General features: G+C 42.6%; 1 protein-coding gene across 1 annotated transcript in view; it reads right to left on the reverse strand.

Moving 5' to 3' along the window:
* Positions 1-1490: 1490 nt before the first annotated feature.
* The window catches only part of ZNF804A (zinc finger protein 804A), a 148984-nt gene continuing 126978 nt past the window's right edge, over positions 1491-23496 (reverse strand). The window contains exons 3-4 of the mRNA XM_005528928.3: positions 7147-7277; positions 1491-4767 (exon numbers count right to left, since the gene is read on the reverse strand). Of these exons, the coding sequence (XP_005528985.2) occupies positions 1491-4767; positions 7147-7277 (3408 nt within the window). The remainder of the gene's footprint in view (positions 4768-7146; positions 7278-23496) is intronic.

Consider the following 23496-nt stretch of genomic DNA (forward strand, 5'->3'; position numbering starts at 1 on the left):
GTTGTAAGATATAGCATAATTTTGCAAATCTGTAGCTATTAATATGCAATGTATATTAAGAATACTTAAAATTCACTATTCTTTCAGTTCAACTTTATATGATTTTATTATCGTATATAAAAAGGTGAAAAGAAGTCATTAATTGGGAGAGCCTACCTACCTTTTATTATGGAAGCCTACTTCTAGCACTAACCTTCATGCTGCAAATCCTTGGCTTCACTCACATGATAACACTTTGTTTTAACTCAGAGGGGTGAGTGACTTCTGCTTTCATTCTGGACCGTCGCAGGCACGGGTCTGATACACCTCATGCTAAAGCAAATAAGGAGATTTCACCAGCTAAAGCTGTGTGAGGTCTGACAGCAATGAAAAGGCTGCAGAGGTAGGGAGAAGTCTCTGGAATACAGTTAGAAACGATGGTAGTAAATTATTACTATAATTAATCTCTAGTTTGTGTTATTCTATTTCTTTAGTGAAATGCTGCGGGAAGTAGGGGGGTGAGGTGAGGTAAGAATTTGTGTCAGTGGTGGGTTTCCTGACCTCCCCTTCGTGCTCCTGTGCTCCTGCTGCCTTCACACACTGCCCAGCAGCAACAACCTCTCTCTGACAGACCTGTGGGCCATCAGACAAACCACTCAGTGGGACCAGGGCTCTACCCTTCCACTACCAGCAATATTCCCTCCAAGCCAAGCTGCTGTCAATACCGGCCTTTTTTCCCCTTCCATTCACCAGCATTACATTTGTTACACTGCCTTTCTGTGGTTTAGTGTGAAAGGGATCAGCTCCACCAGTCAGCAGTGTGAGCTCACGGTGCAAGCGGGCAAAATTCGTCACGGTGACATCAAGCCTCCGACACAAACACATCTATTACCCTTTCTCTGTGCCTTGGTGAGACAGCTGCCCGCCAGGTACTGGCCCCTAAGCCCCCCTGATAAATCACTGACATGTAGGAAACCTGGTTATCCCAGCACAGCAGGGGCAGAAGATGCTATTCAGCTGCAGAAGGACATGGAAGAACAACATCCATGAGGCTTATAATGAAAGATATTCTTAAGTAGTTAACAAAAATTTATTGCAAGAGATAGTTTGTCACTAGATTTACAGTTTCAGAGAACATAGTACAAAACATAGTGCATCAGCTTTGTCTAAACATTAAATAGGTGCAAATACACAAAGATAAAAAACAAAAAAGTGAATACTTTACAACATAAGTTATAGAACTATAAATATATTTTATATACATTATACATATTCTAAGACATGATTTTCACATATATATATAGTTCATAATTAGTATCAGACTATTCAGTGCTTTAGTAATAGTATAGGTCTGAACTGGCCGTGCACGTCCGTTTGTTGCATCATTATTACACTTGTAGCAAATGCTTCCCGAGGAACATTTGAACCGGTTTCCTTTCCCCGGATCACTCCAGGCTCCGCAAAGCTTGAGGCTGAAGCTCAGCTGGAGGCTTTTCCCCGCGGTTGGTGCGCTAGAAGAGCGGCTGCAGGGGGATGACGGCCGGGTGCGGGGCCAGCAGGGACGGGAAGACGCTGTGCGGGGGAAAGGCCAGCGGGGCCGGCGGCAGCAGCGAGGGCGGCAGCAGCGGCAGCTGCGCCGGGGCCAGCAGCGCCCCGTGTCCCGCCGGGCACAGCCGCGGCCCCAGCGGGACCTGAGGTAAGGGAGCCCTGGAGAGAGCCGGCAACTGCGAGAGGAGCTGCTGGTGGGGCTGCAGGAGCTTGATTGTGCCGGCGGCGGCGTGCTGCTGCAGGACGGTGTGGTGGATGGTGGTGACCGAGGTAGAGCACAGCGGCGGCGGCAGCGGCAGCGCCGGCAGCGCCGAGCCCGGGGGCTGCATGGCCGGAGGGGCGAAGGCGAACTTCACCTTGCTGGCCAGCGGCATCACCTGCTGATAGGCCTCCGATGGGAGCTCTTTGAACTTCTCGCGGCCGTCGGGAGGGAGGATCAGCGCCGGCTCGGGCAGGGGGAAGGGGGCTATTAACTGCTCCGTGGTCAGAAAGGTGTTTACGTGTGCTTCTTTGAATGGCAAGGGCGGGGGGCTGCTAAATATGCCGGGATTGCACTGCACCCATTCGCCGGCCACCTCACCCATCTTCTCGTGCGGTAGAGACTCGGCCAGCTCGTAATGGCAAAGATAGGACTTAGGAGGAGCTTGTTCCAAGTGTCTGCTGGAGACGGGAACCTTGTAACGAGCTTGATTTTCACGACCGTCGACATTTTCCTTTTTCTTTCCCTCTTGGGGAGCACCCTGTTTGGCAGGAGCTGCTGTGGCACTGGGCTCGGGGGCAGCAGCAGCAGAACTCGTGGTGACCTCAGGACGCGTGGCGGGCGCGCTCCCCATCGCTGCGCACGCCATCGATTTAGCATCTTCCAGCACCTGTGGGCCAGCAGTTTCTAGAGGAGGCTTGCTTTCCTCCAGCTCCATTGTTTCATCCCTGTCTTTTGCATCATCACCATCATCTTTGGGAGCTGCGTTAGCTTCCTCTAGATCGTCTCGAGTCAGCAAGTCCCCCAAAATATTTAACACAGGATTTGCGGAATTTTCTTTGGAAGATTCAGAGGGCTCGCTTTTCGCACTCCTGTCAAGGAAAATTTGATGGATTCTCGTCTTCCTTTTCCTGCGCTTCCCTTTTGCCTTGTGGTAGGTAGCTAAAGCGTGTCCTTCCCTTAGACATTGCTCTGCTGATAATGCCTGTCCACATGAGCTTTCATCCGAGGAAGAGGAATAGGTGTGCTGCCTCCTCTTGCGGTGAGGTTTCTCGGGTTCCTCTGTCAGAAGGCTGTAACCTCTCTTTATGGGCTGGTTTTGACTCGGCCCCTTCTCCTCGCTGCACTGTCCTGAACATTTATGCTCTGGGCTACAGCTTGACCTCCTGACTTTCCAGCTACAGCAGGTTTTCGAGTGCCTTAGGCTGTGCCTCCTGGAGCTCGGAGCCAGCTGCCTCGCCTGCCTCCGGGAGCTCGCTTTGCTCTTTCTGTGTGGTCTTTTACATCCATGGTGCTGGCCACTGTTTTTTGCACTCCAAAAGTCACACCAGCCTCTGTCCCAGTGTATGTGATCTGATGCAGACGTGACTCTCTTAGGTCCCTTCTCAATGCCAAATTTTGGCTGTGACTGCTGCACCTCGCCTGCAGTTAACCAGCTATTTCCTGCACCATGTCTGCACTTCTCTGCATTATTTTGGAGGTGCTGATACTTATTTTCGTCTCTGTAAGTAACTTCTTTTTCAGTTACTGGAGACATCTCCATTTCTGCTATTGTTGTGTCTCCACAGTGATGATAATGACAATGACATAATTTTCTTCTCCTTTTCCGTTTTCTGCTTTTGTGAAGCCATTTTTCATGGCCTTCTTTGATCCAGACTTTGTTGTATTTCTCATCTATCACAGTGTTTTGTCGTAAGGGGTTAGGAGATATGTGATACTTTTCTATTTTTCTAATCCCGAGTGACTCATCCAAGGACACTTTGTTTTGATTTTTTGCAAGGTCACAATTTCTGAAGAGGGAAACATCACTTAACAGGGGTATTGTATAGTTGCACACATTTTTATTCACTTCTACTTCATAATCACCACACTCTGAGTTAGGTCTCTTTGTAAAATCTGAGACTAAGATATGGTTAGATTCAGTTTTATGGTGCAAATGAGGTATGTTTGGTCGATGCTTGCGCTTTTCTTGGCTTTCACTTACACTTGACTTAAAATCAAAATATAAAGGATTACAGCTATAAGAAATTGACGGATCTGTACTTGTGTAAATTAACATTTCTGATGGCCACTGAAGAATATTTGATCCATATTTGCTAAGAACAGGAACAAAGGGTTGACAGGGTCTCTTGTATACGTCTGGTTTGCTTTTTGGGGCTCCACCGCCTTCTTCAGATGGTGGTGGAACTACCGCATCTGCCCCCAGATTTTTTATTTCAGTTTGAGTTGCGGATGGATCACTGTTCCCATCGTTACAGTTTTCCTCTACAACATCCTGCAGAGAGGAGCAATCCTCCCCAGGTTCCTGCACAGGAGCTCTGCTGGCCTGCAGCTCGTGCCTGCTGCCATCCAGGGGCAGGACTTGAGCACTGTCTGCAGAGGGACAGGGTGACAGAGTTTGGTCCCCCGAGTCGGCGGCACTCACATCCCCACCGTGGCCATCCGTGCCCAAGGACACCGGCTGCTTTGAGTGGGACATGGCAGGAGGTAAAGCTGGACTCTCCAGCACCCTGCTCTCCTCACTGGACAGCTCTTTTGGCTCCTGAGCTTCAGGAGCTTCTGCTGTTTCTGTGCATTTCTCCACCAGTGGGTGAAAACAGTTGTGTTTCTCCTCAGGGCATACAACTATTTCTGCTGCTGAAGGAGACTGAAGGTTACATGTTCCCGGAACAAACCTACTCCTTCTGCTAAATCCATGCTCCATGGAGGTTTCCTCATTAAACTCATAGAAAACAGCAGCTGAAGACTCCAGTTTGACTGCTGCTTTCTTAGGAAAAGCAAAGGAGAACCCGACTCTGTGTCCTTGAGCTCTTTGAACCTGATCTCCGCGTTTGTTAGCGTCGGATTGGTGACCACCGGCATCCCCAGGAGCGGAAGGAATAACAGAAGCAATGTCTTTGCAATTCTGCATGTCGTGCACTAATGTACAGCTGAAATCCTGGCTTTTGGCAGAATCTGTGGCAGCGCTCTTGGGGACTTCATTGCAATCATCTTGCACAGTCACTGTAGTGGATTTGAACATAGGGCCACTTCCAGGAGCGCTAGGAAGGAAAATAAAACTTTCAGTCAGTACTGTTCAGAGAACTGCTGACAGAAACATGGTATTACAATGGCATTTAAGGGAGATTTTTAAGGAAAGAGGAAGACTCTGTGGATATGTACATTTAGACTACAAAAAAAATGCCATCTTTTATAATAAAGATCTGGTGTAAAAAAAAAAAAAAAAAGAATGAATAAATATTATGCTCCTAGCTCCTTCATGTGAAGTTATCAGCTGAAGGACTAATATTCCTACAAAATAGTTAACTTTTCCTGGACACACTGGCTGGCCAAAGAAGAAACTGTCTATCTCCACAGAAATCTCTCTTCTCCTCTCAGCAGACCACCATGGTTGCAACGCTGTTACTACAGATAGCAGTTTTACATTCCTTCATGCTACACAACATATTAAAACAGAGAGTGCTTCATAGAGCACTTCCCCCTAGTCATCATTCCAGTGACTGCTGCTCTGCCTACAGGCAAGCCCCCAGCAGCTCCCATCCTGTTTGTGTGCACAAACCAAACCATCTCAGTAATTTCTTTCATGGAGAAATAAAACTGGAGAGAGGATTTCAGCTGACAGAAGTAAAGTGATTCATCCCTCTTGAGAAAAAAATTTATCACTGTCTACTTCTGTTCTTCATTTCATGCCCTCTTCCCATCTGTTCTATTTGACTTAATAGGAAGCAAAGAGAAATGCAAAAAGTGTTTAAGCTGACAATTTTCCAGAATCCACAGAAACTGCTCAGCACTAGGAGTAATGGACCCATGTTAAAACCATTTGTTTGTTCTAGCCAAATCTCTCTGTGTTACAGTGCATAGCAATACTCGCTGGTGAGTCATTGGTAAAACTTCCAAGTGTCATTTCGGACCCCAAGAAGTGCTGAGATGAAGAATAATAACTTTACCCCATCTAGAAATTAAGTCTAGAAATTAAGTCTAGAAATTAAGGCAGAGGTTTTATGAGAAAGGAATTCCTCATGAGAATTCCTGCCTGGCCCAGTTCTTTATAAATCTGAAATATATTTTAAATCCACACGAAAATCCTTTCTTTCACAGAATAAAATAGCGACTTCTACAAAACCAGCCTAGAAAATGCCAGTTTAAAAAATCCTATGTGTCTGTCTATGTCACACCTGTAAGGATGCTCAGTCTTAATAAATAGCAATTATGAAATAGATAAATTAGGGTCAGATAGAAATTCTCCTTCAGGAGCCAGCAAAAAGGATATTTAAAAAAAACCCCAAATAATCTAAAAACAACAAAGGCTTGCAGAATCTGTGTTTCACTAACATGGAAAAAGGAAAACAGTAAGTTCCTCTTTCCTCTTGCTCATGAAATATGCAAAATTCTGGTTTTGGAGCATGTTTAGGGGGAATGATATCTAACATACTCAAGTACAAAATATGGAGAGTTAAAACACTCATGGAGGAGAAAGATTCTCCACGTGAGTTATGTTAAGAGGATTGAAGACTTAGGTGTTGTGTTGCTCCTGTCAAACAGACCCCACAGCATTCATGCCCCATCCACCTGCTCAGTCAGACTTTGATTCAGGACTCTGCCCACCATCCAAACTAGGGACAAAGAGACTATTTCTGAACAAGAGCTGCAGCTTGGTTGGACTTCTCTGTTAGTTCATCTGTGGGGGTGGAGGCTGAATAAAGAGAAAATATTTGCACATGAGCATCGACATCTTTTTCTTTCTTTTTCTCTTCAGAGATTACACTGTGACAAGTACATATATTTTCAGTGGCTTATCAGTGTCAGAACTGTGTCATATTTTGAGAATTCAGTCACAACTAGCAAGCTCAGTACTAATTTCAACAGCTTGCCTAGATACAATACTAAAAATGTACGAGTAGCAGGGAGTCACTTTTGCAGAGGGAGGTAAACACTGCTGAGCAGGGGGAAAGGAGCACTTACCTTTTAATATAAAAAAATCCAGCTATTGAGATCTAAAGCTAGGTTTCTGGATGCTTTCCCAGGCGAGCATTTTGAAAACTAAATCGCAGAGATCTGTTACATCCTAGAGAGACAGACTGTGTTCCTCACCTCATCAATGAAGTAGTGTCAGCCTGCAAATGCATGACCTAGTTCACTCAGCTTTCAACCAAAGTGCCTGCTTTTATGAAATATATATGAAACACATTTTTTTTTTAAACTAGAAATACGTGTCATTTTAGCTCAGCTGAAAAAGCAATGTTAAACATCAATTCCTGCACACAGCGTGAACCAAATACTGCGCACAGAACGCTTCTGAAACACCCTAAAAACATGTGTGTGTGGCTACAGCCAAGGGCCTCCCGTGTCCCACAGCATCAGCTATCAGTGGAGGGCTTATTTAAAGGTATTTTTTTCTGTTTGAGCAGCTATGGACTTACCACGTTCTCTGTTTCCTTAGCTCAGCTAGCTTGTGCAAACGTTGAAGGGCTTTCTCCTGCTTTCTTTCATCTTTTCGTGACTTAGATGCTACATTTCGAGCAAACTCCCTCTGTTTCAGTTCCTTCAGTCTCTGCAACAAACAGCCACATAATGCACATAAAAACCCCTGGGATGAGAAACATTGTAATGACAGTTACTTGCTGGTAAGTGGTCACCGCATGAATTATTCCAGACCTAGCCATTCAACAAATTTAAGGATTTCAATGGAACAACCCAAATACCTAGAGATGCCAGAGATGGGTTAGAGACAGCCTAGCAAATTTTACCCTAGCTTTTGTGATGATGAAGACCAGCCTCAGTGGGATGAGGCAAAGTTCACCCAGAATTTTGCTCACGGTTCTTCCCCAAAACATTCCCCATGGAATAACTGCTTTTTGAGATACCAATAAAAAAATGAGACCACCCCAGGTATTTTTCTGCAAAGCCTCTCAAAAGCCTATTGACCCCCCCCCCAGATGATGTTAAATCTGGATTTTTTCTGCCCAGGATGCTGGGGTCCTGACCCAGCAGGGCTCTCCAAGGGATGTGATGGACAGAGAAGTCTTGTATTCTGAAATGAGGAGATTGTCCCTTTGAAGGAGCCTGTGTTTCCTGCTCTCACTGGTGCCTGACACAGCAGCTATACAGATACCGAGGTGTAATCCAGGATCACATGTGATTTTATCTCCAGCCTGCTTCTTTGGAGGGAAATGGAAGTGCTCAGCTCTGATTCTCCACACAAAAAGGGAATCTTGTTTTCTTTATATCACAGGAGGACAATATGCAGGGGCTTCCCTGGTTCTTCATGTCAGCAAAATGCATTCCAGTAGGTCCCAGACGCCACTGGTGCTCAGTGTGCCCTGATTATGTCCTATGACATCATCTTACAAAACCATAATCTCACAATTCTGGGAAGAACCCAGTCACTTGTTACCCCCTTGTTGGGATAAATAATGAGGGAGGGGACTACAGAGGCTATTAGGATGATTTATTGCTCAGATAAATCAGATAAGGCATCAGTCTCAAGGCGTGAGATTTTGGAGGAGTAATAAATCTGCCCTACCTCAAAGGTAGTCACCAGTTTCTTTCCTACACAGCAATATACAACATTTTGGTCCAATGGACAGTTGCCACAGAGTTTATTTTGACTTTATCACCTATCACCTTTGCTAAGTTCTGCTGCATTGTGCCTGCCCTTCACCCAAAGGTCTGCTAGCTCATGTACACACATGTGCTTCTATTGTAACACCTAGATTCATGGCTTACTCTATAAAATCACACTACTACAGTTTAAAACGCTCCACCATCTTACCCAATACAGTTTCTTATTTACTTAAGGCATATTCTGACTTGCAACTATAGGAATGTAAGCTGATGATTTCTCTGCTTGATGTCTGTGTACCTTTATCATTGCATTAACCCAAGCTCCTTCCGAGGCTGTAAATCAAACCCTGCAGTGGCAGTAGAAGCTTCTATTTTTCTATTTCTATTTTTCTAGTGTCCAGGGCAAATGACTGGCCATGAACAGTGGCCACAGTGATTTGCAGAAGCAAAACCAGCTGAGGGACCAGCTGGCTCCTGGTGACACATGGTGTTAGGGGGTTCTGCAAGGGGCACACAGCTGCACTCCATGATCCTTATGGGTACAAACCACCTTGAGATATTCCAAGCCAGTCACACAGTAGTCTTTGCCATTTTGGGTGATGGTAACACCACCTGGGCAATCCATTCAATGGCAATAAATAAATATGGAGAAACATGCAGAGAAAACAAACTTGCAGAAAAATGAGTACTGTTTTCTATTTTCAATTTTTCTATTTTTGCATTGTTTTTCAAATGCCTGGATATCCTTGATAGATAGAGAAAAATAACCTGAAATGTAATCACATCTCCCACCATGTATATTTTCTATACATCAAAATTTTCTACTGATAAAAATTTGTTTGATCGTGCTAATACAGTATAAGGTTATAAGTACACTCTAAACCAGATGTAATATTTTTCCCAGATAAAGAATACTTGAAATGTGGAGTATCTTTGTTGAACATATCTTACCCCTGTGCACTCCTGTTGGCCTAGATAGCTTGATACTGACCCCGCTTCCAACCAGCCACTCACAAAACCTGAAGTACTTCATTTCATAGGCAACTCCTGAGCACTCAAAGCACAAGAGAAGAGACCAAATTTGCTCCTTCCCCTCCTCACCTCCAGCTCTTGGCACTTAAAGAGAGGATTTAATTGCATTTTGTGGAGCTCAATATTTTTTCAGGGTATTTTTCCCCTCTAATGCTAAGGAAAGCAGTGAGAAGTGAGGGAACAAAAGGAAGATAATAGGGTGCTGTCTCACACGGTTAAAAGGGAGAAGCTGAGGTGTGTACAAATCCATAATCACCTCCCAGCTACAGTACTTTTCTGCAGTTACTGGGATGATTACAATTAGTGATTTGAGTCTGAGCAGATTTTGAGCCCTTTACTCTTACTGCTGCAAGCTAGCAGCACTCCACGCCTGTTCTCAGTTTTTAAGTAATAAAATTGTTCTCCTTGGATGGCTACAGGTAGATGTGGCACAAGTTTTGTGTGCTCAGCTCTTCTGGAGAGCTCCTGGTCCCAGAGCTCCCCTTCTGTCAGACCTCCTGGGAGATACACCCTCCCTTTCCTGACACAGAAAACTGCTCTTAGCAGAAAAAATGAACAACTTACAAAATGGGATTTGTTTTTTTTTTTTTTTTGTTCTCACAACTGGTATCTCAGTCTTTCATGGAGTGCTTTAACAATCTGCAAAGATTATACCTTGCCAGCTCCCGAGGTCTTTATTCTGAAAAAATGCTTGTCTAAGTGGAATTCTATCTAGCTCTGAACCACAAGAAAAGCACCTGGTGTTTTAAGAAAAAATGTTATTTCCTTTAAATTAAAGATCATCTAAATGAGTAACTGCATCCCCCTCAATTTTTTTTTCTTTTTTTTTTGATGCTGTAGTTGTTTCCTACTTTGGTATTTTTAGCCATGTGATGAACTATCATCACCTGCATTCCCTTACTGCACTCAGTCATGCTCGGGATTGCTGGCACTGCATTTATGCTGCCCTTAGCTGCAAATCCTCGGTTTCACTTGAATTATGCAAATGAAAATGAGATATTACCCAATCATGCCATCAGTCCATGAATTCTTACCATCAGAAGGACCCCCCTAAAGTTGTTCAAAGTAAACAGCAGCAACAGAAAAACAAATGTGGCTTGTACCTATAAACCATCTTTTCCTTCCCACTTTTCATGTGGCAGAGCTGCTCACTAATGCTAACTTCAATAGCTAGTTTATTGCCTGTTATGTTTGGTTTTTTCCATGGATCAGTAGGCAAATAATTAGCAGGTATTTTCCTCTGCTTATGAAGCAGCTGAAAATACGTGTGACCCAGCCAGCAGAGTTCAGCCCGCAGTTCACAATGAATAATTAAATGACATTTCTCCATCAGACCTAAATGCCTTCATCATTATCCCCATACACTGAATTGCTGTGCTGGAGGTGCAGAGCACGGGCGCTGTGGCTCTCAAATGATTCTGCCCAGCCTGAAGGGATGGGAAGCCTGACCCTGATTCTCCAGCCTTGTAATGTGATCCTGACACTGGGCTGCTGTCCCTGGGGCAGAAGCTGGATTATTTTAACAAATCTAACCATAACACAGGGCCTGGAGCAGAAATATTCCACCTGTTTCTAAAAGAGGCAGTCAGGTATCTTAGTGCACAGCCGGTACATTATGCTGAGCTGAGGCTCATCAGTCTAGATGAAAAACAAGACTTTTACAGGCTCCTGTGTACCTGTGCATGGATAAAAAATGCCCATGAGATGGCCACAGGAGCTCCAAGCTCAGGTGTGGCTGCATTTCACTCACAGACATAGAGCTTTGTTGCTCTCAGAGTTGCTGTGGAAGACAAGTGTAAGAAAAATCAGGGGAATCCTAAGAGGATTTCCAATAGGAACCCCATTCCTGGCCTCTTCACCCTTTTCTTGTTAGACAGCTGATTTCAGCATGCTGCTTTTCAAAAACTTTCCTAATTCCAGGTTTCCTAATCATGACTCTCCTAATTCTCCCCTGAATTTTATAATAGCAAAACCACAAGCCCAGATCCTGCTGCCAGAGCCAGGTGCCTGAAATCCCCCCAAGGATCAAATCCTCTCAAAAAAAGAGGATGTCTCAAAGACACATTATGGCATTAAATGCATCTCTTACATCATTATTTTGTCACCCTGAAAAGTGTCTGCTGGCTTTTTTTTTTGTTTTTAAACTCAAGATTCAATCACTTGTAGCAATAGCCCTTTAAACTAATGGACCACAGAGAAGGAATTAATTAATAAATAGACCCAGGACAGCAAAAGCACATAAAGGCTGTCTAGTGAAACTCAACCTACATGAATACCATGGCATCAAGGTGATAAAATGAGGGGGGGCAAAAAACCCCAGCCTCAAACAATTTTATAGCTTTGAACACATAACTTAATGTTGTCAGAACTGACTCTGAAGAAAAGCAGTGAGACTTTTAACAGAGTTTATGAGACCAAAGGGGAAATGGTAACAAGCATCAGGATTGATCCAGGCTCTGTGGTGCAAATATCCCACAGAAAAACCAGCAATCCCACCAGCACAAAGGCATCACCGAAGGACTGCTCATTCAAACAGGCTCTCACAAACCATCCCTGCAAAGTTTATCTAGGAACAGCTTTAACAGGGTCAAGAACCAACGGGAACAGTTTTTATAATTGCAGGAGTCAGAAGGATGTCTAGCAGGGGATTTTAGAGCAGTGCAGTTCAGATATTATAATGCTAATTTGCTTGTGACCTTAGATGAACAATTAAATTACATGTACTTTTACAGTGCTGAAAATACACAGGCCATAAATTCATTTTCTGATCAATGGAAGTATAAAATGACAGAATTTAACAGCCATGACATCAAATATGGATGCTTTATTGTCTTTTCATTTTATCAGGAAAAATGTCTGTATTCTCAGTAGTCACTAAATCATTAATTTATGTGGTTTTAGCTTTTAAAAATAACTCATCAAAATAAAAGACCAAGCCCACTCCTTCTCCACCTGCCCAGCCAGCAGCAGGCTGGGATCATGGAGACATGGGCCATTCAATGCTGCAGGTCCAGCAGGAGCTTCCCCAGCTCCTATCCTTTCTATGACTCCATCTGCACCCTGAAAGGAGCTGGAAGTCCACTGCAGCCCCTTCCTGCCCTTCAGAAATTTCCTAATTACCTAAACATGGGCAACATGGGTTGGTAGTGGTGGAAGTGGGACAAAATCGGCATTTGGATTTATTTTTTTAAAAAAATATCTTCCCTCTAAATCTGTACATGATAAAAAGCATGTTTTTAATAAATACATATTTATTTTATGATAACATATTTATAGAATTATTTTTTTTTTTGCTTGTATTTGATTTGTTTTTTAAAAAAAACCTCTTTGCTATGTAATGAGTATTAACATGAGTATATATACATGGGGCTGCTTAGCTTCCAGTGATGACTGTAGGAGCTGTGCATATTCCCCCTGTCTCTGAATGCTGCAGGACTGCTGCCAGTCACTCCCTGCTAGCTGAGCTGGGATAATGCTGCTTTATGTGGATCATGGTGCAGCAAACAGAACAGAGAGACAAGAACTCACCAGATAAACACTTGTCACACCAAACCAGATTAGAGTCTTTCACAAAGAGGATCGAGCCTCATCAATTATAAATAATAACTGACTAGAACACAGCTCATGTAACACCTGTAAATGCTCAAATGGGGAATGAAATATGCCATGTAAAGTAGAAAACATTGCTTACTAAGATGTAAAATGCACTTATTTTCCTTCTGTCTTCATTGTTTGTGAAAGTATATGTATTTTTTACTGTTGGCAGCTGGAGACCACTTTACACAGCACAACAGGGCAGCATCTCTCCCTTGTCCTCTGGTCTTCAATTCTACATACTTTTCATGACAATTTCTTCTTCTTCTTCTTCTTCTTCTTCTTCTTCTTCTTCTTCTTCTTCTTCTTCTTCTTCTTATTATTATTATTATTATTATTATTATCATTATTATTATTATTATTTACTAATTATAATAATTATATATAATAAATATAATTATAATAATATAATTATATTTAGTATATAATAATAATAATAATAATAATAATAATAATAATAATAATAATAATAATAATTCTCCTCTTGTAAAGATTAGAGGGAAAAATTAAAGCTCCAAGAAAACAATACTGTAATACCCAAAGAATTTACCCTGCTAGTGCTGCAGGCCTTCCCTAGCACAAGTTACACAAAGCACGTCTTTTCCACAGAAAGGAGAAATTAAAAAGAAGAAGTAAGCTAAGGAAGAAATTAATAGATTTTTTTCCCTTCTTTTTCATGCTGCCACTGTGGAATTAATTGCTGTGATAGGTTCCTGAAAGAGATGAGGAACAAGGGGGTATTTTTAGCAGTGACCCACACCCACTCCATGGGGAGCTGCTGATGAGAGTAAGGAAAAGCTTCCTGCCAGGGAGGTGTGACACCAGGACACCAGCAAGAGGGACTGGGGCATCTCCAGCCCGGCAGAAATCCCAGAATTGAATGTGAAAAGCCCTGTTTTACCTGATCCCGGGGAGTGAGAAAGCAGCAACTCCTTCCAAACAACCATTTGTAGGATTTCTGTCTTGTGCAGGAGTTACCTCCTCACATTTCCAGCCTACAGACCACACAGGCCACTCACCTTCCTTTTAAGAGGCCTTTAAAAAATGACATTAATCTATTGCTGGCTTAGCAATAACTTTCAGTTTGTTCCAAGTTAGGAGCTGCTTCTGCCTGTGGCTATTTGTGTCTCATGTTCAGCTGCAAAATTTAAACCTTTTCTTAAATACCAAGAGCTCCACAACTTTGTGACACAGCCACACTGTAAATGATGACAACAAATAACATACAGGCTGTGAGTAATCCTTTTTCCCTTTGTATTTCTACCACAGATTGCAGCCATTCCCCCCTGATGGTCTTTTAATATTAGGAGAAATCTAACACACACGTAGTTATATGCAGGATTTAAAAGCAGCAAGTTTTTGGAGCCCATAATATTCCTGAAAAGGTTGATTAGATGTGGAACTGCTCTTTTTCTAGAGCATCATCCCAGACTGGGAAGGCAGTGGGGATCATTTAAGAGGAGAGGAAGGTTGGTATTGTTTTATCCATCCATCATGGGCCTGACAGGAGGCAGGTGAGGAGAAGATGAGATTCTTCACAACTCAGAAGATCTTCACTAACTTTAAATTAATTGATGTGATGCAAATTTTCTCAAACAACTCTAAGTTGCTCATGAGCACACTTGTACGACACACAGTAGTACACTTTGTTGTGGAGTCTGCAAAAGAGAACTGTTGAGACAGCTTTTGCATTTAGAACCTACCAATATATATAAAATACATGGATTATGTTATACAACTGAAAATTCATATTGGTTGTTTCTAATTTTCTAATATAAAGACTGAAATTAACTTTTCATGAAACATAATTCGCTTTTGAGACTATGTACTTGTGTCAAAGCATCTCGTAGGGTGTCTCAAGTTAGATTTTCCTACCTAACTTTATTGGGAAAAAATAAATTACTCTTGAACTTAAAATGAAAAGCAAAATCTAATGAAAACCATCCCATTTCAGAATCATGAGGAAAATCAGAACATTAAATATTTTTCACACTTGCATCTGTAAGATAAATGAAAGCCAGTTATCCTTGATGAATATCTCACTAATTACTCTTGATTATGTAACTGCAAAAGATGCACACAGGAACAACAGAAGGAAAAAGAAATTTCTTAGCTCTTATTCTTTTCTTTCTCAAATTATCTGCCAGAAACAAACACACACTTCATTATGGGATGATTAACGCTCTTCCCAGCACCAGAAGCCTCACTTGCTTTGACACCCTTCTGGTGCCTGTGCATTTCTTCTCCTCTCCAGCATCCCCTGCTGCAGGATGCAGATAGCACCGAGGCTTACAGCTGAACAAGGCTCCAGGACTTTGAGAAATAACAGGTTATGAAGCATAAATGAACACTTCTGTTCCTTTTGTTTTAAGATAACTATGTTTTCTAAAGTTGACTTAATGGCTGCAGCGTTGCCATTATGCAAAAATAATTTTTTTAAGCCTGCAGAACTGCTGAGCGTTGCACACTGAATATTTCCCTGTGATATCTACTGACCACGTGTGTAACAACAGCCTGGGCTTATTGCAAGCTGCAGGGTATTTTTTGTTAGCTTCAGCAAAAAATCAGCTGGATATTCCATAAATATTAAGGACACACAAAGGAAACAACACATACAGAATTAGCATCTCACCTATCAAAATAATTTCACCAGATAATGAAAAGAGCATGAAGCTGACACAGGCTTCTGCATTTGGAAAGTGGTTACAGAGTCTCTGCTTTAAGGGTATTTATTTTAATAATTCTAGTCCTGATTGTGCTTCTCTTGAAGTCAATGGGGAAACTCCTGCTGAGCTCATGGTGAGAAGAGGTTTCAAATTCACCATGGAAGTTTTCAGCAACACTTAAGAAAGCTTCTTTAGTTACAGAGATTAAAGACAAGATTGGTACACATCACTTCTTTAAGGGTCACTTCTTTAAGGGTCACTTCCCAGTTACCCGCCCTCCTGCACCATTTTGGATTCTAATTAAAAAAAACCAAAAACAAACCAAAAACCACATGCAATACTGTAAATCCTGATAAGAAATGTTTATTCCTAACACTGTTAGAGAAAAGGTCTTAACTCCACCCCTCTGGGAAGATCCAGGTGACCATAACTGTGGGGTGCCCTGAGCAGGCACAGCTCCTCTTGCCAGCTCTGCAGGGACAAAGCAGCATGGATCACTTCAGACACCAGGTGCCATTCCCTGGTCCCACAGAACTATCACCACTATTCCTTTCACTCCAGCAGCAAAGTTTATGCATCCAGAATAATCCTTCTGAGCATTGCATATCCAGTATTTTCTAATTTGACTTTACTGCAACCAAAATATTGATTCAAGGAGACACTGCTTCCTGATGCTTTCAGGTGGGCACCAGTCACTGAATGAGAAATTTTGATTTATGCTTTATTTTCTGTCCAGTTACAATTTTCTATGCATAAAAATATTGACAGCTCCACAACACTTCTTCTCAAGAAGCTATCCACTGAGCTCCAAGCTAATTCCTATTCCACAAACCATTTCACAGGAGCAACCACTTCTTCACCAAGAAGTCCTCTCAGAGGAAGGTCACCTCTACACTTCTTTGGAGAGGGAAAATTGGATTTCTCTTTAGAATGGCTCTGCAGTGGGATTAGGTTACAAACTGGATACTCCCATCAACACACCAGACTGCACGGCTCAGCTGTTAAAGCTGCTTTTTGCTCATTTTGGAGACCACTTTGCTGTTTTCTGCATGAATGATGTACTTGGCACCTCTGAGTTCTCTGAGACTCCATCCAACAGCTCTTCACTCCAGTGCCCTCCAACAGCAGTGTGCCCATTGGCATTTATCAGCTTTTCACTGTGGTCACTGTGTCCCCAGCACTGAAGCTCTCTGTAGGATCCTGCTGCTACTCTGATTCTCCATCCTGGCTGCAGGAGGACACAATACCCTTTCTACAAGCAAATTAAAAATTGATAACAGACATTTTTAGTCTATGTTTGCTGCTTTCCACCTCTTTGGCCACTGACATTTTAGGAAAGTCTGCCACAGAGGCTGAAATGAACCTACCAAATCTTAAATCTTTCTATTCTCCACAATGCGCGCAGTGACCAAAGATGAGGAATTAATATTTGCAATTAGGTCTTCTAAAGGTTATTTCCCATAACTCTTGAAGGGTACACTGATAACTGATGGGCTGGAGGAGACACATGAATTGCCCCAAAGTGAGCTCTCTTTTAGATTTTTATGTCAGAACTAAATCACAATCCGTTTCTCATATCAGTTTTATATTGAATCACTGAGCCGTTCGAAGCCTCTGCTCACAAATTGCTTCTCACCAGCAGGATCTGGTCCTTGCCAGCATTATCCCAGGACCATGACAAGCTTCTTCAAAGAACGTAAATTTGACCAATGAAAACTGAGACAAGAATGAGCCTTTGCAAATTCTGACACTTCTCAGCCACAGCAAAGTAGCACAGACAGAATCTTAGTTATCCTTAAGCCAACCGGTAATACCACACACACAGAGTCCTTGGAGGAAAACAGTAGATTACAAAAAAAAAAAAAAATCTTAAATATAAAGTCTGCATCTTGCAAAGCAAGATCAATTAGTATTGTGATTTGTGTTTTCAGTTTCAATGATGCAGATGAAGTCTGTCGCAAAGTAACTCTGGAAAAACACCACTGACATCACCATGAAACAACAACAAAAAAAAGATGTTTGGCCAGCAACTCTGTATTTATGTGTATCTTCTACTGCCTCAGTGCTTCTGCAGAGTGAAATGTCAGTAACTGCGGAGCAGGGATGTGTGTACCACCATGCCATGTTAATAAAGTGTTCCTTTAATTATCAGCAAACCCCAGCTTGGAGGCTGCTGTGGGAAGGCAGGACTGTAACAGACTGTGACAGAGACTCCCAAAAGGACACGCACAAGTTCACAGCAGGGGCCTTGAATGTGGAAGGAATGGGATGGCAGCAGGATCCCAGAGCTATAAACAACTCACTAATGCCACATTACTGCTTGCTAGAGGAATGCAACTTTAAAATATGGATAAAAGTGAGTTCAGGGATAAAAAGGAAATGAAGCCACGGTGAGGCCACATGCAGAGTGCTCTGTCCATTTCTGGGCTCTCCTGACAAGACAGACTGGGAGCTCCTGGAGCGGGTCCAGAGGAGGGTGACAGAGATGATGATGGGACCAGAGCATCTCTCTTGAGGTAAGGCTGAGGGAGCTGGGGCTGCTCAGCCTTTAGAAGAGATGAGGAGGAGCCTCACCCCTGTCCACCAGTGTCTGCAGGCATGTGTGAGAGGATGGACCAGGCTCTGCTCCATGATGCCCAGTGACAGGACAAGAGAAGTGGGCAGAAATTGATGCACAGGGAGTTCCAGCTGGACATAAGGGTGAACTTCTTTCCTGTACAGTGACCAAGGACTGAGCAAATTTCCCAGAGAGGCTGGGGAGTCTCCCTCACTGTAGATATTCCAAACCTGTGCCATGTGCTCTGGGATGACCCTGCTTGAGCAGGGAGGTTGGACCAGATGACCCACTGTGGTCCCTTCCAACCTGACGCCTTCTGGGATTCTGTGAAAAAGCCTCCAACATATGTAAAAAAATATTATATATAAATTATTAATTATAGCAAACTTGACTACATTATCATGAAGCACTAGACAAACAGCAGCTAAGTGGAACATGTACTTGTGCTAGTAAACATAAAAATGTCCCCAAATAGACCTGAGTGAGGAGAAAGAAACCATCAACATTCTTCACCTTCTCCCTTGCAAAGAGGATACCAACATCACACTCCCCCCACATGAAGAACTCATATTGCTGACAACTTGTAATGACACCTCGCTTTTCTTCTTCAGGAGGACCATTAACACCAGGCAAGAATCAGACACTGGAAAGCTTATTATATCTGTATCATTATCAGGAATGAGCTCTTATAATTAGATAATCTGGGCTGTAAGTGCCTGTATGATCATAATTGGCCTAATTGTAATTCTTTCAGTAGGCTGTTAGGACTTTTGTTCAAGCTAAGCTAACAAATTCCTGGCTTTGCACGCTGGGTGTGTTTCTTTCACTCCCCCTAAGTCCAGAAGGTGTTTGGCAGGTCCAGCTTTCTGTTTCAATATAACCCAGAAGGAATTCATTGCAACATTTCTTTACCTCAGTCAGATATGAGCCTATCAGGAGATAATTTGGCCTTGATTAAGAATCACCAGGAAATTAAGAAAAACAATAATTAACTAATAACGTAAAGCTCATTACCGAAAGGAAATGTACCCAAATCTCAGTCCACACTCTTACAGGCAGAAAGCAATTCCTAAGGAAAACTGACATTATCCTGTTGTACCTTTTCTTCACAACAACGACAGCAAGGATAGAAATACATCCCACTTGCATGACACAGGTTCCAATTTCCAAAGAAGAAAGCACAGAGCACTACCTACAGCACTGAGCTCTGAAATCTGAACTGCCATAAGCTCAAGGCCTGATGAAAAGAAGAAAAAATAGCTCATAAAAAGCCATCTATCTGACATAAATAACAGGCAATTAACTAGGTGGACCTTCTGTATATCTCAGCAGAAGACAGATTTAAAATTTCTGTACTCCATGTGAAGGTATTTCTGGATAAAGCATTTCCAGAGAAAATGGAAAATAAGAGCAGAAGCTTTATCATCTCAAGGTCAACATAACTGTATGCTTACAAAAGTTTAAAAAGTGCCTCCTTCTCTTTCCCTACTGCAAACTCAAAGAAACAAAGTACTCAGCAACTAAGAACCATCGATGAGAGCTGTGAAACCCTTGCCTGCTCTTCCTACAAAGCCAAGAAAAGAAAAAAAATAATCTTATTGTAAGAGCTCCCAGCCCTGCAAACAAACCTCTCACCATCCTCAAGCACCTCACAAGCACTGCTAGAGCACTCCACAATTAATAAGTATTTGCAGACCAGATTTTCTGCTTTTGCACAAGATTTACACTATTGAATTGAAACAGGTGTCTTTGTTGGTCTTTAATTTGACAGGAGCAGCCTGTGTGTGATCACCCTGTTTTCCTGGTTGACTCACCAAAGTGCTTGTCTTTTTATTTTTTCAACTGCACAAATCTTTTTCTTTCTAGAAAGTCTTATGGGCATTTTTAGTGAAGAACAGAGGAAAACCTTCTCACAAAGTTTGGTTAAAATTTCTTTATGTACTTCTTTTCCTACAAATAGCTACAGAAATACAGAGGCAAATAATTACATTTCCTTCTATCCTGCCAAAACTGTGGCCATTTTCTCCACAGGTTATCTCCCATGGAAATGTAGATGTTTTAGATACCTGTTCCCAGTCTTCACAACATCCTTAAAGTGGGCTCAAATTATTACTTTTGCCTTAACATTCCCACATTCCTGCTTCAAGATTTCTTACCAAACTGCTGCAGTGCCTCTGGGCTGGGATAGGCAAAAAAAAGACAGAAAAACACTTGTTTTTTCCTTCCTCATGCTCTCCTTTTTTTTGCAAAATTGCCACAGATGATGCTTAGGAAAGGTTTACAAAAGCAGCACTTTTTTCTCTCCACGCATTTTGGATTTATTGTTGGAATTCTCTCTCTCTCTCAATGCCATCAAAGTGACTCATCCTTTATGAAATTCTTAAATTCATTCATCAAAATGTCATCCCCCAAAACTGTTTCTTGCCTGCTTGTGCAGGATGCAACTACATAGTCACAGAGAGACTCAAAAAGGCTTAGGGGATTCATCAAGTTCCAAAGCTTAAACAGCTCCTGAACAAGACTTATAGACTATGCCTAGACGCATTAAAATGTCTTCCAGTTACAGTAAAAAGCACAATTCAGCAGAATTTAAGCTGAAAGACCAACCATCCTTACCAGAGTGGCACAAAACCTCAACATATGAATGCATAATAGAGGGAGTGCTGAGAATTGTCTGCAATTAAAGGAAGGCTTGAACAAACAGGCTTCAAACAAAGAAAAGCAGGAGACCCATTCACCATTTCTGGCCCTCACTCAGATTTATTGTACAGCCCAAGGTGCCAAACAAAACAGCCTGTGCTTCAAACTCTGCCTGAAAATCGAGTCAGTGGGAAGCAGCTGCCATGAAAAACCTTGCACAGCTCTGAAACTGCATCTCATTTCTGATTTGAGACGACTTAGAATGGGCTGCAACCTCCGTGGCCAATTTCATCTTGTCCCGACTTAACACAGGCACAGAGAGCAGCAAAGTCACTGATCACTCCCAGGACAAGGCAGGAGAACAGCTCAGTGTCATCACTCAAAATATTTCTCCAGATGAAGTGGCAGGCAAACATGGGGCTTCTTTCAGGGCCATTTCCCATTCCTCCACTCTGCAAAAGAAGCAGCAGATCCTGGTTTGTGCAGCAAAACCTGCACCTAGGAGTCTCCCAAATTTTGAGAAAGCAGGTCCCCAAGTGAGCTGCTGGCAGACAACTAAAGCTCATTCTTGATCCCACTGCCCAAATTTGTAGTAAAGGAAATAACTTGCTAGAAAATCACTGAAAATAGAACTAAAGTAATAGCTACTCAGTTTTAATAAATTGGTTAAAGCTCCATAGTGTTTTCTTTTCTCATGAATTGTATTTTGCTGCATGAATTGAATGGAGTTACTTCAACCTACATTTTACACTAAGGTTTCAGAACTTTTTCCCCCTCTAAAATTTAAGAAGGATAATCAGACACTGGGTGAAAAATTCCTTTATGAAGAAAAAACATCTTTTATGTCCATGCAAAATATAAGGACTGCTTAAGTCATTTTTGCATACTTTAAAGTAACTCTTGCATTAAAATATCAGTATTTTGCAGTGTTAAACCTTCATTCAATCAGTAAAGATGGTGAAGTGTGAGAACAAATTCCTCCAAAACCTAAATCTGGATATTTGGCTCTTCACCAGATATTCAGAGCCTTCCCTGAGACACCACACACTCAGCTGCACCTGACAGAAGCACGAGGTGAGTCGATTCATCAAACCCATGCACGTTTAAGCAGCCCAAGTCCCCAGCAGCTCTGGCTCCTGAAACCGGAGCTAGTGGCTTTCCACCAGGCAGTCATGAGTCTGATCCAAAGACAGGCAGCAGCCTCACACCCTTACAGGCAGATGCATTAGCAGAGCTGTGACTTGCTCTCTTCTTTTAACAGATGTTGTGGAACGAATCTCATGTGCCTACAAGGGGGACGCGTCGCCCTGACGCTGCAAACTCCCACTCCTGCCTGGGGCAGTAGCACTGACAATAAACCATGCTGTTTGAAATTCCTGCTGACCTCCAAGACACCAGCTGGTGCCCTGTGCACAGCACATCTGCAGTCTGTGTCCAGATTCCTGCTCAGTGCCAGCTCCTCTCCCACTTCCAGCCTGGAAGACTCCTCCAGCCAGCGACACACCAGAGAAGAGCCTAAGGACCCTGTCTTCCACCAGCAAATGGCCAACAGGATGTGACATTCAGGAAAGACTCAGTCATGTTACTTTTTATTCAAATTTAAAATAGTTGATCCTTCTTCGCTTGTGCAGCTCCTCAGCTATTTCTGATCTGTCGTAATGGCCCTCTGAACTGGGTTTATGATGGAAAAGTCTTTCATTTCTCTATCTTAATACTGAAAGGAGTGGGAGAACCTGGGGTGACAGTCATATTTGCTAAGAACTGGTGTTTCTGGCCCTGGCAATTTGGGAAGCCAGACTTGGCAGCTTGGTTTTGCAGGCTCAGCCCAGCGAGAATATGAAAAGCAAATTCTAGTTACTACTGATTTTCACAGTTTTGCCTTTCACTCTTGAGGATCCTGAACACTGTGAAACCATTAATTACACCATCTTAACAGAGTCAAGGTACTGAAGAGCAATAGTTTATTTGCCTCTCTTAGTTACTGTCTGATCCCCACATTATTGCAACTTCACCATTTTCCAAGTCACAGGAAGAAAAACTTCGATTCTAGAGCATGTTAGAGAAGTCATCAGAAGAAAACAACAAAACCCTCCATCAAAACACATCAAACCATCCCAAATTATATTCTGCTACTCCACTTTCAGCAAGTGGAAGGAGAAGCATTGCCTTTACCTTGTGCTCTCTTCAGTGTGATCTGATTAGCACTGTTCATCTGCTGACACGTAACCCAAACGCAGAAACAGTGATTTCTGGTGCCTCAAGCACTCAAATACAGACAGTAGTAGTTTTCCTTACCCTAAACCTGTAATTGCAGTCAGAATCAATTCTACAGTGTTACAGTGGGGGGATTTATTCTCTTCCAGGCACTGGGGTTGAAGAGTGCCCTGTACCATCAATGGAACACAACTGCTCAGGGCTCAGACAGTGGCAGCTCTCTGACACAGCAATTGCACCAAAGATGGGAAGAGAAAAATTCTGAAGCTGCAGGGGGTGTTAATGTGAGGTGATCTAAATACCTGCCTAGATTTTGGCCAGTGCACAGCTGGAGCTACAACCCTCTCTCCTTGGTAAGCAGCCTGGGAACTGCAATTACCGTGGTGGTCAAGGTCTCGGGTTCACATCTCTAAGGCAGCAACTCCATCAGCACAATTATATTGCTCCAGTGCCAACTACAAGGAAAATGTGCCACCAGTCTCAGCACCACCATGTCCTGGAGC

Source organism: Pseudopodoces humilis, chromosome 8 (assembly GCF_049639895.1).
Source record: "Pseudopodoces humilis isolate 2021_Gansu_Grassland_sample_001 chromosome 8, ASM4963989v1, whole genome shotgun sequence".
In the NCBI taxonomy this organism is placed as follows: Eukaryota; Metazoa; Chordata; class Aves; order Passeriformes; family Paridae; genus Pseudopodoces; species Pseudopodoces humilis.